This window comes from Colletotrichum gloeosporioides, assembly GCF_011800055.1.
Source record: "Colletotrichum gloeosporioides strain Lc1 chromosome Unknown consensus_30, whole genome shotgun sequence".
Lineage (NCBI taxonomy): Eukaryota > Fungi > Ascomycota > Sordariomycetes > Glomerellales > Glomerellaceae > Colletotrichum > Colletotrichum gloeosporioides.
In genome coordinates this window covers 50069-65744 of record NW_025544675.1, presented here as the reverse complement: position 1 = coordinate 65744, position 15676 = coordinate 50069, and the positions used below count along the sequence as shown (strand labels likewise).

At 59.1% G+C, this 15676-nt stretch overlaps 4 protein-coding genes across 4 annotated transcripts; 1 reads left to right on the top strand and 3 right to left on the bottom strand.

Moving 5' to 3' along the window:
- Positions 1-13: 13 nt before the first annotated feature.
- On the bottom strand, positions 14-1890 carry GCG54_00008666 (uncharacterized protein; the record flags this gene model as incomplete). Its single annotated transcript, XM_045408627.1, has 2 exons — positions 14-1364; positions 1601-1890. 2 exons carry the CDS (start codon positions 1888-1890, stop codon positions 14-16), a joined length of 1641 nt encoding a protein of 546 aa, XP_045266370.1.
- A 1806-nt stretch (positions 1891-3696) lies between these two features.
- On the bottom strand, positions 3697-7283 carry GCG54_00008665 (Palmitoyltransferase ERF2; the record flags this gene model as incomplete). Its single annotated transcript, XM_045408626.1, has 3 exons — positions 3697-4488; positions 5197-5934; positions 5982-7283. 3 exons carry the CDS (start codon positions 7281-7283, stop codon positions 3697-3699), a joined length of 2832 nt encoding a protein of 943 aa, XP_045266369.1.
- Positions 7284-10030: 2747 nt separating this feature from the next.
- On the top strand, positions 10031-10871 carry GCG54_00008664 (uncharacterized protein; the record flags this gene model as incomplete). Its single annotated transcript, XM_045408625.1, has 4 exons — positions 10031-10141; positions 10386-10437; positions 10497-10672; positions 10827-10871. 4 exons carry the CDS (start codon positions 10031-10033, stop codon positions 10869-10871), a joined length of 384 nt encoding a protein of 127 aa, XP_045266368.1.
- Positions 10872-11286: 415 nt separating this feature from the next.
- On the bottom strand, positions 11287-12801 carry GCG54_00008663 (Phosphoserine phosphatase; the record flags this gene model as incomplete). The annotated part of the gene is made up of 1 exon (XM_045408624.1): positions 11287-12801. The coding sequence occupies one exon, from the start codon at positions 12799-12801 to the stop codon at positions 11287-11289; it is 1515 nt and encodes a 504-aa protein (XP_045266367.1).
- Between the last annotated feature and the right edge of the window lie 2875 nt (positions 12802-15676).

Sequence of the window (15676 nt, the reverse complement as noted above, 5' to 3'; positions counted from 1 at the left end):
ACCCCTATGTCCCTCACGCCGCCTCCTGCATATACGGCCACGACCCCCTCCACGACAACATCGTCATCAGCGCCTGCGGACTACTCCTCCCAAACTGCGCCCTCGCCATCGCCAGGCTCTCGCCGTACTTACTCGCCCTCTCGACCGTGTAATTCAGCTGCCCCATCTCGCCGTACTGCCACACCCGCATCGTCGTCGGCGTCCGCCCCTCGGCGCGCTCCACCGCCACAATATTATCATCCGCCCGCTCCAGCGTCAGCCGCGCCTGCTCAAAATCCTGCGCCGTGAGCTGCAAGCCCGCCAGCGCGAACAGGCACTTGCACGCCTCCCGCAGCCGCCCCTGCGCCATGTACGCCGCCGACGTGCTCGCGTACAGCGCCGTCATCTCCGCGAAGTCGCTGCCCCCCGTCTCCCCCAGCCGCGCGAGTAGCTGGCCCTGCAGCCCGTGGATGTAGTGGATCGTGATGTTCAGCAGGCCGAGCCGCTTCTCCAGGTCCTTGGCGCCGTATTTCACTAGGGAGTGCAGGATGCGCACGCGCTCCCTGCGGTCGACCCGCCGGATGCGCGCCCAGATGAGCGTCAGCGGGTGCCGCGGGCCGTGGACCTGCTCGTGCAGGTTGCAGATGTGCGGGAGCAGCCACTCGGAGATGTCGCGCGGCTGGCTGAGCACGGAGTAACACAAGAAGAAGGCCAGCTCGGGGTCCTGGTCCTTGATGATCCAGCGGAGGACGTCGAGCTGCGCACACAAGGCCGCGTGGGCGCCGCGGAAGTCGCCGCGGCGGCCGACGATGTGGCGGTGCGTGTCGCTCATGAAGTCGCCCCAGCGGTTGGGGCGGTCGCGGGACGGCGCGCGCTGGCCGGCGGCGCAGAGCGTGCCGTCGACCATGGTCCACATGCGGCCCTGGAACGCGCCGTCGAAGAAGCCCTTCATGAGGCGCAGGATCTCGTCCGGGATGCGCAGGTCCGCGGCCGGGTCGATGACGCGCGGCATCGGCGGCGGCGAGGGCGTGCGGCAGCGGATGCCGTAGCGGGCGACGGCCTCGTAGTCTTCCTCGTCTACCGCGCCGGCCCCGGCACCGGGCCGGCCGAGGCCGGGCTCGCCCTTGAGCAGCCGCACGAGCTCGCGCTGCGCGTCCTGGTCCTGGTCCGGGGAGGCGTAGCGCGGGTCGCGCTGCAGGTCGGGGCGGCGCTTGAGGTAGTGGGCGATGCGCTCCCACTCGACCTCCTGGTTGCGGACGGTGAAGCGGGTCTTTTTGCCGGCGGCGTCGCGCTTGTTCTTGACCTGGAGCATGGCCAGGACCTCGGCTTCTTTGAACTTCTTGTCGAGGCCCCAGCGCTTGATACGGGTCTTGAACATCCTCTCCCTAGAGTGCGGGTAACGCTCGTGTCAGTCCCCATTTTTAAATCATTTCACATCCCGAATCTCCTTCTTGGCCCTTCTCTCGAAAGAGAGGGCGGGGGAGGAGAGATTGTTTAACATGGTGTGTGGAATTCTGGGTAATTCTTTTGGGAAAGGGTTTAAGAGCAGCAAGGGTGTGGAAAGAGTGTGAACTAGCTTTGGACGGATGTATGGATGGGTTGGGCAAGGTGGGTTTCTTACGTTGCATGGAAGTAGTAAGTCTCCTCCATTATCTGCTTGACCTCCTTCAACGTCTTGTTCTCGTCCCGGTACAGCCTTGTGATGATCCCCCTGTGGCACGTCCAATGGTCCTCTGTGGCGTACACCTTGCTCTTGGTGACTATGGGCAGCGCCACAGGGGCGGAGACGGGGACGTCAACAGGCGAAACAGGAACAGACAGAGGAGCAGCAGCAGCAGGAACAGCAACAGCAGAAGCACCCTCGAGGCACGGGGAGAGCTGCTGCTGCTGCTGCTGCTGCGGAGACTCCATGGTGGTTGGTGGTGGTGGTGGTCGGGCGCAGCGCGCGGCGGCGGGCTGGGCTGGCGGTTGGCGTGGAGTCCCAAGGTTTTTCCCAAGGTCCAGATCCAGTCCAATCCAGTCTGACTATTCCGTCTCCTCTTCGCCCGATCGAGTAGTCGTCGGTCAGCAAATAGGTGGTCCTTCCCGCGCGAGGCTCGAGGCTGCGGGACAAGCAGATTTGGAGACAGCCCAAGCCACCCCCCGTTCAGCCAAACAAACCGCACAACAACCCAGACGAGGACAAAAAAAGAGGGGAATCCCCCAGGCTGGGGGGGACGGGAGGAGGAGCAGAGAGAGAGGAGCTGAAGTCCGAGGGAGAGATGGAGAGATTGGGGGCTCCGCCGTCAGCAAGATCGGGCGAAGGCGCCTTTCCTGGGTTTTCCTGGTTCAGTAACAAGTTCGGTGTAAGAGCGAGGAAGCTTCAGCTTGGGGGTTGGCGAATCCTTCCTCCCTTCTGCTGGTTCAAAACTGTGAAGGACGGAAGAGTGAATGTGATAGGTGTAGAGCAATTCCCCTTTCCAGGAGTTGCGCCCGAATCCTTCTTTTTGGGGGCCGGGAACTGCAGACCGAGCAAAATAATTGTGGGAAAGGGTGCGGCGCACGCACAGAAACAGAGCAAGTTCGGTCTTATGTTGGAAGGGCGGTCCTTGGGATGCTCGAGTGCCTGAGGGAGGGGGAGGGGGAGAGGACCAACAGCACGCAACGAGGGGGGAGAGGACGGAGGCCGGCGGGCGGTGGTATGTGACTCGGTGACGTTGGACCCCCCGACTCGAGCGGCATCCGTGATTGGTCCAGGTCAAAAGGACTTCGCAGCTTTAGCGAGATTTCCCGTGCAGGGTCGGCTTTTGGTGGGCATCGGCGGGAGCTGCGCGGATGCGGCGCGTGCCGGAGGAGTTGATTGGTCGTGTCTGGCGTGAAAGGAACATTAAGCAAAATGGGCGATGAGGCTTGTGTTGTTTTCGGGATTTGGAGGTGGTTTGATGATGGTGGATGAAAATGGCTTGAGCGAGATAGATGCGGGTCAGTCCAGTCTTCTTAGTCTATTTGGCGGAGGGGCGGAGTGGCGTATGCAACCTTGATTCAACAACTTCAAGAGCCTCGATGGGTGAGTGGTGGTGATGGTGGGTGGTACGAGGGGTAACCTGATTGCTGTTCCGTGATGTTTGCTCTCCGGTGTTCGTCTCGAATGGCAGTGAAATGTCGACCGGCGATCCGGCCTCGAAACGGGGGTGGTCGAGAACAAAGGACGGGAACTCAAAAGGCCCCCGCGTCTTGACAGCACAGCACAGCACACATCCACACTGCTCACCACACCTCGGCAGAATAACTCCTTAAATGCACCTTCATGAGGCTGCAATTACAATTATCTCTGCTCCCCCTTTCCCCTCAATTAACGGAGATGCTGACCACGCAGCAACCTTCCCTGCTGCCTCTCCCAGCCTATCCTGTCAAGCATGGAACGCGGCAGGCTGGATGAACACTTGGAGTAACACGCAAAAGATTGCCGGTAGGTAGCAAAGGTAATTTGGAATGAAATCGCACATCATGTCTGGTTTGCTGTCTTATAGCCCCCTCCCCGAGCGCTCCCGGCCTATGATCAGGCCACGCAGCGACGCAGTCACGAAACACACAAATCCCGAATGTCACCGCGACGCAAGAGAGACTGTTGCACTGGATTTCGCTACGGATACATCTGCCGAGCTGCAACTACCGATCCCCACCCGCATGTTGTAGAACCCTCGCTCTCTCTCTCACCACCACCCAGCCAGCCAATATCTACCAATCCGTATACCACCGATCAAACAAATCAGCAGGCGGCGGCCCGGACGCGTACCCGTTGATGCTCGGGCCCTCAAACCTCGCCCGGAACATGTTATCGAACTCGTCCCGCGTCATCCCCGCGCCTCCCCGCCGGTCGCGCTCGTTCTGCTCATCAGCCCTATTGTACCCCGGGCCTCCTCCTCCACCGTAACCCCCACCGGCACCGGGGGAAGAGCCCTCGCCGAAGCCAGGCGGCGGCCCGAACATCTCCTCAAAGCTGACCCCCACACCACCACCACCACCACCACCGGAGCCGTAGCCGTGGCCGTAGCTGCCGGCCTCCGGGCCAAAGCGCCCGCCGAAACCCCCGCCGCCAAAGACCCCGCTAAGAAACTCCTCGTACCCCATCTCCCGCTCCTCTCCGTATCCGCGCGGCTCATACCCTCCGCCTCCTCCATATCCCTCCCTCTCGTCCATGCCCATCCTGCCGCTACCGCCACCACCACCACCTCCTCCACCACCGGCTCTCCTCCGAAAAGCCTCCATAAAAACCCGTCCCCACTCCTCCTCGCTCCTCCCCCTGCCTCCCGTGTCCATGTACTCAAACGCGGCAGACCGATACGGCGACGCGCCAAACGTCCGCTGCTGCTGCTGCTGCTGCTGCTGCTGCTGGCCGCGCTCACGCTCTCGCTCGCGCCGCTCGCTCTCAAAGTTCTCCCGCGCAAAGCGGCCCGTTCCGCGGTAGAAGCCGTCGGGGTACTGGTTGTCGTCCTCGCGGCTGCGGTTGCTGTTGTCGTGATGTTGTCGCTGGTCCCGGTCCCGGTCCCGCCCACCGCCTTGCGCACGCGTGGCGGCGGCGCGGCCCGGCGAGTTGCTGGCCTCAGAGTATCCATCGAATTCGTAGTGCATTGTGCGAGAGTCGTGTGTATGTCTTGCAAAAATTGAAGAGGATGTTCGGGCTTTTGACTTTATGCCATGTCTGCTCTCAAGGACGCTCCCCCCTGCGCAGGACGTGGAGGGTATTTATGGGGTGTTTGCTGGTGGTTATGGTGGCACAGTGACTTACTCCCAAGCAGTTGTGATATGGCCAGTGATGGAGTGAAAACATGTCGCGGCTACGGTAGCACGCTGGCTAGAAACAGGTCATTCGCGGTGACTCACTTTGCGACGTACATCACTTCACTGCGGCGTTGAGACTTGATTGTTGGGTATTCGCTAATATTTGTTTTTGCAAGCGCAGTAAGGCGCCAATTATCTATATACAAGCTCCAGATGTGAAGCAACTCGCCCCCAGCCTCATGTCTTAGCTTGTCATCTCCTATGCTGAAGATAACAAGCGCTGTCTGTCCACCTGGTGTGCAGGTAAAGGCGGGTATAATAGAAAACATACATTACAGGTATCCAGGATCCAGTAGACGCATAATCGCTCCCATGGACAACGCCGAGCACCAAACAAGTAAAAAAAAAAAAATTGAATTATGTCGTAGCAGTGTTTGCTTCGTTGCGTAAAGAAACGGGGCCTTGGAACCCGGACGCCGGCTTCACGCTGTGCATCTCCATGCCCTGGGAGTCGCCCTTGGGTTGCTCCCGATAGGCACCGAGACGCTGGTCGCCAGAGTTGTACCGCTTCTTGAATTGGTAGTAGGTAGGTGGCCGAGGTCGGCAGAGGACAACGATCCAGTTCTTGAGAATGCTGCCTTGCGTGAAGGCCCGGAAGCGCTCCTTCTTGATGAACTTGTGGGAGTTGATGTACTCTCTAGTTGTCTCGCCTCGCGCCATCAGGAAGATGTGGTAGCCCATGAGGGCGGCCGGGTACAAGAAAGAAATAAAACCGTAGATGACCATCGCAAACGGGACGCGGAAGTCGTCGATGGATTGGCCAAAGGAAATGCCGGAAAGGTTCATGTGGATGAGGATTTGGGCCAGGGAGGCACCGAGAAGGTATAGCGAGAGGAATGTGGCGGATGACACGAAGGCAAAGAAATATCGGTAGTTACGTCGGCCGACGCAGTTGTTGAGCCAGACGCAGTGGTGGTCGTGGGTCTCGATGCAGTTGTCGCAGAGACGGCAGTGGTGGGCGCGAGGAGGTCGCCAGATGTTGCACGTTCGGCAGTGCTTGACGGGAACCTCCATGGCCGCCGTGGAGGACTCGGCGGACTTGATTAGAGTCCAGTCGTTAGTCGGAGGGCCTAGTCGGAGGGGATCTTCGGTGGGTTCCAGAGGAGGGAAGACGTGAAGATTCCGAGGAAGAATCTGAGGCATGTCAGCGATATCACTAATAGCCAGGGGGCTTGACTTACACCAGGGTCAGAAACAGACGCATGGAGGAAGGAGGAGATGCAGATGTAGAAGAGGTATGCGAACGTTATGGGTATGGCAGGGCTAATGTTATGCCATATCCATGGTGCGGAGAAGATGAAGAAGAGTACAGCAGGGATGATGATGAACAGCCCCGTGGCAACGTTCACCGGCCTATGCTTGGTGTTTTGAAAACGACCACCGAGACAGAAGACGGTGTTTCCTTCGAAGTATTCGAAAACGTAGCCCAGGTTGGTTTTCGACTTCCTCAAGTTGTTCTTGTCGACGGGTCTCGAGGAGTCCACCGGGTTCAGCCGCGGAGTCGAAGCATTTGACGAAAGCTTCTCGGCGCCGGGCAGGCTCCGGTTGGATTTGTTCTGCTCGCCGTCGCTTCTCCCCGGCAGCAAGAAGCTTGAGCGGAAGGATCGCGGCGACTTGGCGGGGCTCTGGTTGCCTCGGTCCCTGAACCGTCTGTCCACATTCACGCTGAGGTTCCGGCTGTTGCGCTGTTGGCGGTATATCGGGGTAACGCTTTCAGACATACTGCCTGCTGGGTAATGGCCGTGTGTCGGGCTAGTATTGGCGGTTATTCTGTCGTAGGTTCCCTGGTCGGTGTATTCGGTTCCTCGGGACGGGGGCGGCCTTCCTTCACCATCACCGCTGAGCTGCCTCTGAAGGCGGGCAACGGGGTTCGAAACCGGGTTTGAGATGACGCTGTGCCGAGCATTCGGTCCGCCACTGGCCACAGCAGCCGCAGCCGCAGGACTTGGTTCCGCAGGCTCAGCATCCTCCAGAGTCGGTTGCTGTCGGTTTTGTGTTGAGGGGCGAGATGCGCCGCCGCGCTGGGCCTGCAGTTTCTGGGAACTCATGGGACGAAAAAAGGCCGAAGACGTGAGAGATGGGACATGGCTGCGGCTTGCAGAACTAGGAGGCCGAGTGTTGACGGAGCCGGCAGTGCTACCCCCGCCAATGCTCCCCCTCTTCTCGTGCAGGCTCGTGATGTAGTTCAGTCGCGGAGGGGGCCCTCGTCGCCAGCCTTCCCTGGATCCAGACATGCCTGTCTTTGCCGTTCCTGGCCGCGACACAGTCTCGGAGGCCATGCCGCTTTTCCTGCGCGGGTTCTCGGAAAGAGTCTGCTGGGTGGCGGCTTCCCCGCCGTCGTCGGACGCGATATCGGTCATACGCGAAGAGATGATGCTCGGTGGGCCTGGCCTGTCGGAGCGTCCGGGGAACTGGGGTTTCGGGAAGCCGTCATCGTCGGCGGGAGGTTTGTTGGGGCCGGAGCCGTGGTCTTTGGAGGCCATGATCGGCGCTGCAATCGGTAAACAGCTGTCGGCGCAAACTTATTCGGGTATTCGTATCGGTTCTCCACTATGACATGTCGCTCTCTAGGCGGGGATCAATATCGTGAGGTTGGTAAAGGCTCGGATGAAGACCTGTCGAGGAGAGAGATGGTCGTCGGCTGAGGGCGTCGGGGGTAGAAATCGGCGCTTTGGCGGACGTGACGATTTCGTGCGTGGGCGCGCGATAGGACCGGTAGGCTCGGCGTAATGCAGGGCGGAAGGTTCGAAAAAGGTGGGAGCGCAGAGTGTGCGGTGGGAAATGGGTATTAAAAAAAGGTCGTGCGAAGAGTAGAAGACGGGGAAAAGGCCCGTGAATTAAGGTAAGGTCGGTATGGTACGGTCGGTAGGTCGAGTAGGTGAATGAGGGAGTGTGTGGGTTTGTAGGTATTCGTGTCGTCGTATCGTTGGGACGTCGGGGCGTCGAAGATGGGTCTAAGGTGGTGAGAGAGTGACGGAGTGGGAGAGAAAAGAAAAAGGATTGGCGGATAGGCCGTGACAATGATCGAAGCAGCGGAAAAGAGACGACCAGAGATGGAGTTTCTTGTCTTGCCTGGAGTTCCTTTTTTCGAGACGGACCACCAGGACAGGCGAAAAAGCAACCTCCACTGACTAAAGGTTGGCGAGGCCAGGCCAGGCCAGGGAAGGGAAGCCGGGTGGGAAAAGCATAAGGCAGAGCCGGGGGGGCACCTCACAACACTGAAGGACGCAGTAAGGGGGGCGATGGATGTGCCTGGGTATATCCGTGCTTTGTGCATGCACAACCACCCACACAGGACTAGCGGTGCTGCCTCGACAGGTAGCTGCCGCCTGTCATCACTAACAGAACTCTGCGTGGCTGATGTGACAAAAATGATAGCAGCTGCGCTCAGGCCCCCTCTGAAACGGCTATGGCCGCCTGTTTATGCACTGCGGCGCGCAGTTGTGCCAGCCAATTTTGATTGCAATTGCCGCATTGGGGCCCCCAGGTTTAAATTGCTACAGCAGCACAGCAGCCAACGGGACGCCGCGCCCGTGACGCCAATGCCGGGGTGACGAGATTTCTGGGACGATGGAACCGTTCAGGCACCATTGCGACCTTCAACTGTCTGCGCGCGAGCGACGAGCGACCTGAGCGCTGCGACGCCAGACCTGGACCTGAGAATTGAAATTGAGATGCCCCGCACGGGCCAGTCTTGTTCTAGCCTCAAAGTCTGTTGATGGCGTTCGTTCGTTCTTTGACATGTTCTTCGCGGTCCTCGGAATGAGGCTGTCTTGTTTTGGTCGATGTTGACACTGAATCACATGGCTAGAGACGCGTCTTGCCCCTCTTTGGAGAGCCGTTGAGGCTGCTGCAACGTCGAGGGTCCGCCGCGATCTACCCGGAATCCCGGGTTGGACCTCGCTCATAAGACGCTGCCAATAACCCGTGTCACAGGGAAATGCTTGAACCACTCATTCCAGACGTAATCACACGGTTTGCTGACAGATACATCCGGGAAACACTAAGACTCTGCATTATCGCTTCTGCGACGTCGATGAAATCCATTCATGCCGAAATTGCTTAACGCTGAACCGCCCGCGAATTTCGTCTGGTGTTTCCATATGTTGCATCTCTGTCGAAACATGGGTCATCCCATCAGCGAAAACACTTGCATATGCCATCTCCCGATGCCGACACGAACCGCACGTCTCGACATCTGAACCAGGCTCACAAGCCCTAAGAAGCATAGACAGAAGGTTGCGAACACGGGATGTTTCTAAGTGTAACGTCGTTAGTCGGTATCGCTACTGGCTGCCTCTGGCCGCACACATGACGGCAATCTTTCGTCTGAACGAGTGCGGGTGATCGATGAGAGAGCTTACTGGTCGCGCGCAGTTTTTGGGTTTCGGTCTCACATTCAATGCTGGATTCAACCGTCTTCATCTAGTAGGCGTAACTCCACCTGCCGGTCTGCTCCGTAAACTCCCTCAAGAGACGCTGCCACCAAAGACAACACTGGCGAAATGATGATTATGATGACTTCGCCGACCGATACGGGCTCCACATCGTTAAGAGCCGCAACCGCACAAAGCGTGTTTGCTAAGCCGAAGAGAAACTCAACTGCTCGACGTACGCCAGGTTGCAGTAGATATGGCTGATATGCCATGTTGTCGCTGGATCTCCATGATGGAAGTTCCAGGCGGTCTATCGTGAAATTTATCAAGAATACTTCGAAGTGCTCCAACAGGTTCTGAGGTCAGCATCCAGCTATGCACACGAATGAGTCCGGGATGGCCAATGATGTGTGGCTTTGCTGACCACAACCATATGGACTACCTCCTGCTGTTACTGCTGTGCGTTGGCCACGTATGTTAGGGCGTCTTTGGCACTATCTTGATATCACTGGGCAAGATCGCAAGAATCGAGTCGTAAATCTAGCGTGTTGACCGGCTTCGACGCACCACAGTTGATGAAGGCAATCGAACGAAGTCTTGCTTAGTGGAATATCCTGCTTAAACCAAAGTACCTCTCTAGTCGCATAGCATGCACCAAGCCCACACAGAATGAGGTAATGCCCACTTTACCCACAATTGGCCAATCACCTCCCTCCCTTCACCCGGCCAATCGTTTCTCCCGAATTTCAACATTGGAATCCCGTCTCGAAGCTCCGAAATCATACGACAGCCGAACCTCACCTCTGACAACCACACCCAATCCCACCACCAAACGCCCGCGCAACACCGCAACAATGGCCTCCTTCGTCGCCCGCCGCACCTTCTCTACCTCCCTCCGCCGCTTCGCCGACGACCACGCCAAGCAGCAGCTCACCCAGGAGTCCAAGCGCAACCCCGAGCTCTACGTGCGTGATATCTCCCACCCAGCCCCAAAAAGACCCAGTTTCTCCAAATCCCGAAATAAAGCCTTGCATCACGATGCCTCCCTCTCCGCGACCACAACCACAACGCCGTCCGCCGAACACCCATAGTTCATCATTCCGCCCTTGAGATTGCGGAGACGGGCATGATATGGCTTTTCGGGTCGATTGGGGTGCGAGGGGCGGAAAAACGACGCAAGATGGAAGCTAATCGAATTTTCTACAACAGATCCTCGGCGCTGTCATGGCTGCCGCGCTCGGCGGTGCTGGTCTCTACTTCGGTAACCTCACCCCAACCCATTTCGCAAATTTCCGCAATCCCGCTGACCGTCGACCGCAGGCCGCACCCCCACCACCTCCACCTCCGAGAGCGCCGTCCTGAAGGCCGGTATGCCCTGGGAGACCGACTCCGAGGGCAAGTACAAGTACCACCCCGGCGGCAACCCCAACAACGAGCCCAAGGACGCCCCCAGCGCCGTCAACACCGTCATCATCCCCGACGTCACTCTCCCCAAGGTGCGTTTTTCCAAGCCGGCGAGGAAACAGGAACCTCATGAAGAGGATGGTCATGTGTCGCACGGAGGCAGGCTGCATTCTGCCGCTCCCTTCTCCAAACGACTGGCATCTCCTCGGACCAAGGACACTTTTAGGCTAACTGTTTTTCCTGCAGGAGTTGCACGACAAGTACAACAAGTGGGGCAAGGACGGCTACTAAAGAATTTAATGATACCGGCAGCGTAGACGAAGAAACGGGCATTCGCGCAAGCTGTCCAACGGACGGAAGGTGTGGTTTTCAATGTGTAGATGGGGAGAATTCAGAATTTTTGCTACAATTTTCTTGTTTACCCTATGCAATGGCCTTACGTTCACTCTCATCTATGGAGTTTCTCTCTCATCTAAACATGAGTCAAGACTCAAGTGACTGTCCTGGAAATCTGCCGCCCTCACTCGAAGAAATTGGTATCAGAATTCAACAGCATGCAATGAAGTCAGGTGGCATGTATTGATACTCCCACGAACAAGCCCTTTAGAGGTGACTCCAACTCCACCAACACCTCATATCACAGCCTACGCCTGCGCCAAGTCGTCGTCCCCCGTTTTACACCACACCCGCCCGGCCCGCTCTCTCTCTACGAAGCAAGCTGCTCAATCTCGTCACCAGTGAACCCGAACAGATACAGCAGATCCAACAGGCTCTCGCTGTTCAGCCGCGTGTCGGCCTCCATCTGCACCATCGGCTTCGCGTTCCACGCCACACCGAGCCCCGCCGCGCCCATCATCAGCAGGTCGTTCGCCCCGTCGCCGACCGCCACAACCTGCGCCAGCTCAATCCCCTCCTTGGCCGCGATCTCCACGAGGAGGTCGCGCTTGCGCTCCTTCCCGACAATCAGCCCCTTCACCTCGCCCGTCAGCGCGCCCGTCGCCTCGTCCACGACAACCTCGTTCGCGTGCGCGTGGTCGATGCCCAGCTCTCCCGCAAGCCAGGCCGTCAGCGGCAGGAAGCCGCCGGACAGCACGGCCGTCTTGACGCCGAGGCGCTTCAGCGCCTTGATCAGCGCGGGCACGCCGCGGGTGACGTCCAGCACAGGGCGCAGCGTCTCGAAGAAGGAGGCGGGCACGCCCTTGAGGAGCTGCACGCGCTCGCGGAAGGCGGCGTCGAACTCGAGCTCGCCGAGCATGGCGCGGTGGGTGATGTCGGCGACCTTCTCGGCGACGCCGGGCGGGCCGTGGGCGGCGAGCAGGTCGATGACCTCCTGGGTGATGAGGGTAGAGTCCATGTCGAAGACGACGAGGCGCGGGTGGCGGCGCCAGAGGGAGTCGGGCTGGAGGGCGACGTCGACGCCCCACTCGCGCTCGAAGCGGTAGATGAGCTCGTGGCGGCGCAGGTCGGTGAGGGAGAGGTAGCTGCGGCAGGGGGCCGGGTCGAGCGTGAGCTCGACGACGCGTGGGTTCGGCTGGGTGTCGAGGCAGCGGTGGGAGGAGGTGTAGTCGGAGCCGTCGTGGCCGGCGGGCAGCGGGAAGGTGGACATGAGGTGCAGGAAGGAGGAGACGCACATGGGCGAGATGTAGGAGCCGTAGAGGTGGTCGAGCTTCTCGGGCTCCGAGGCGGGCGGCTCGAGGGGGAAGGAGTCCGGGTTCTGGGTGGGCGCGAAGTTGGCCGGGATGGACTCCTTAGTGCTGCCGGCGTCGGAGGATGAGGCCGGAGCGGCGGCGCCGGCGGGCGGGGCGGATGCTGCGGCTGCTGTTGCTACGCCGGCGCCGGCGGGAGAGGCATTCTTGCCGTTCGGCTTATAGAACAGGGTCGTAATGAGGCGGTCGGAGCGCGGCTTGCCGGCCGGGGGGGCGCAGTTGGGGTGGGAGTAGGTGTGGTTCAGGCCGCTGTCGACGATGGTCGGGGGGTTCTCCTCGGAGGGGACGCCATTGAAGGCGACGAAGTTCTTGCCGGGGGAGTTGCCGTGCTTGGGCGGGGAGGCGAGGGAGGTGTTGCTCAGGTCCTCGACGACGGTGTCGATGCCGAAGCGGCTCTCTGGGTGCTGGGGCGGCCGGTACTGCTGGTGCTCGCGCAGGAAGGAGCTGCTCCTCATGGACGAGGTGAGCTGCGGTCGGGGTGAGGTTGTGGACTTGGCGGGGCTTGCGTCAGCCATGGCGGAGACGATTTTGTCTTTTTTTTTTTCTTTTTTTCCCGTCGTCGTATAAAAAAAAATACCACACGCCGCAACTAAGGCGGGGGTGGTGATGGAGGGGTTTGGGGAGTTGGGAGGGAAAAAAGGCGATGCAGCGGGCGACCAACCAAGCTGCAGCGATAAGAGCTAAGCAGCAACGGACGAGCTTCAGGTGAGGAGGGAGGAAGGGAAGGAGGATGAGAGGAGGGGAATGGGACGGCTGCGCGGGGGAGAGAGAGAGAGAGAATGAGGGAAGCTCGGAGGGGGAGCTGAGCTGGGCTGAGCTGGGCTGAGCTGGGCGTTGCTCGTGAAAGAGGCAGAAAGCTAAAAAGAACTTCACAGCGAACCGCGTCGACTCATGTTTCGAAGGTAAAACAGAGACCACCGCGTGGTTGGACGACAGGACAGAGAGCAAACCAGCAATAGCAGTAATTAACAGTGGCAGCAGCAGCAGCAGTAACAGCAGCAGCAGCAGCAGCAGTAACAGTCACAGCCGCCGTAGGAGAGAGAGAGGGGAGAAGGCTGGCAGACAAGGCACACACTGTGAGGATAAACTGTGTGTGTTCAGCCCCCGCCTCTCCGTCACTGGTCCGGAGCCGAAGCTGGGATCCGCCAACGCCGTGCGCCGTGGTCATTCCCGGCGTCTCATTGGCCGAGGCAGCGCTCGTGGATGATGTGCGTTGGCGCGACGGTGGGCTCTGCGCATCACGTGGTGGCCCCGGCAAAATTTTTGACACGGCCGGGAGAGGGCTAACGTCAGGTACGGATGCCACGGTGAGAGGCCGCATTACATCACCTCTGGCCAGGGGTCGTGGTGGTTCCGTCAATCTTTTCTCTCCCTATCTATTGCGGGTGGTGGGTGCGCAAGGACACTGACGGTGAGTGCGAGCTGAGTGAAGGTTGTCGGTGAGTGTCAGTCAAGGTGAGGCAACTTTTTTTTCTTTGGCAACGGTCGACGGAGGCAAGGTCCCGGTGGCAGTCGTCGTCCGTTGTCAGCCTGGGATCAGCGCTGCGGTGCACCTCGGTGCCCTCCCTTGCTTTAGCCTCGTCCGAATGTGCCGGCGCCAGTCGTCATTCGTCAACATCATTCAGTCGTCAGGGGATGGATGATTCCCTGGTGGCAGCCCTATCGCCTGCTTTATCGCCCCCTAAGTACGTACGGAACCGCGTACGGAACCTAGCCGGGCTGTCACCGTCACTTGGGCTCGGGCCAGCTTACCTCAGACACTCTTGCCCGTGGCCTGTGGTCTTGTTTAGTCAGACGTTTCCGACTTGTAAGTTGTTTGTCATCCCGTCACCGCAGGAGCCGATGACTGATCATGGCTGAGCAGCGGCAAGCGGACACCTCAACGTCCCAGGAGGCTTGCAGAATGCAGTCTCTGCTGATAGCGAACGGAGCCAAGCGGGAATAAGACGCCCGATCGAGGAGTACAGCCATCCGTTGTAGATGACCGATTACGATGTGTCCTGGGCTGCTGCTCGGGGCTAGTTCTCCTCTTCGCCGCAGCCGCCATCGGCCTTTGACTCTTGGAAGTTGGATGTTGGTGATGGGGCTCTGCCAGATTGATGAGCTGGCAGTGGCGCCTGACAGTCCGAGAGTCTGACTGGTGGTGTTGGATCAAACTCAGGCTTGGAGGAAGTTGGCCAAGTGGCCCACGGTTTCGCTCTCATCCTCACGATGGAGATGGTTCAGCTCCTCCGAGAAGGCCACGACGAGTCGCTCCCAAGCGGGAGCTTAAATCATCCGAGTAAACCCCCTGAAGGAGGAGTCTTCTTTCTCGCCGCAGTAACCGTCCATAAAGCCCGCCATCTCCTCTTAAGGCCGTGGCCTCAAGCGGTGAGCGTCCTCGGACGAAGTCGGCACCGCGAAGGAAGCCCTCGGAGCGGTGATAAAACGAAACGAATCTCACGTCGAAACCCGACTGTGGATATGCCAGGCTTTTTTTTCAACGGGCGGGTTCAGGTTGCCATGGATAATGGCCCTTGGACATCGGGGCGTTGGCAGGTGGGATGCAATGTGATGGATGGACCATGGGGGAGGTTTGTTGGCACTGGATTGCGTGCGCGCGCGCAAAGTCCGGCGCGGGATGGATGAATGGGCCTTCAGACGCCGGATCACTATGTCACAGTCCCACCGACGGCCGGCCGACTGCCGTGCCGCCCCGAGACTAGAAACAATGGAAACGAAGCCTCAAGCCACCGAGTGCCGTAACACCCACTAGTGGCCAAGCCGACTAGTGGCCCGCGCGGAATCACGTCTTCTCGCATCATCATGGCGAATCCGCACCGGTGTCTCTCGTGGAACGAAGGCCCCCGTTTCGTTTTTGGTCGTTGAACCTCCAGGAAGTCCAGATCATCGTGAATTTCGGGGCTCTTTCTCTCAGCTACAAGCAGACCGGACACGGCCCCAATGTTATACTCACCCAGATTGCGGCTTCCGGCTGCCGGGAACCGGGCCAGAGGCAAATCTTTGGCAAAGTAAATCTACTCCGGCTCCCGGGGCGATGGCGCAATTGCGGGATGTCCACGGTACGGAGGATCCCCTGCCACTCGCGACCAATCACGTCTCGCCGCCCTCATCACGAAAGGTTTAGCGTCGATGTCGTGATTGCTCCCAGACCACGCCTCGTCGTAGGAGAGTTGCAAAATATTCCTCAAGCGCCTGGCTCTCAATGCACTTCCACTTGCCAGCTATTGCGCAATACCTGGGCAGGCTCCAGCGTGCGGGTGCCCATCTGCACTCCTCTATCGGCCTTTGGTTCGTTCGATCGTGCTAGAAGGGCGTCTTGGTGAAAAATCAAATTAGTAATGTTGCTTGATGATGCGCTGTGCCCGGAAAATGATGCTCCTCCCGCCC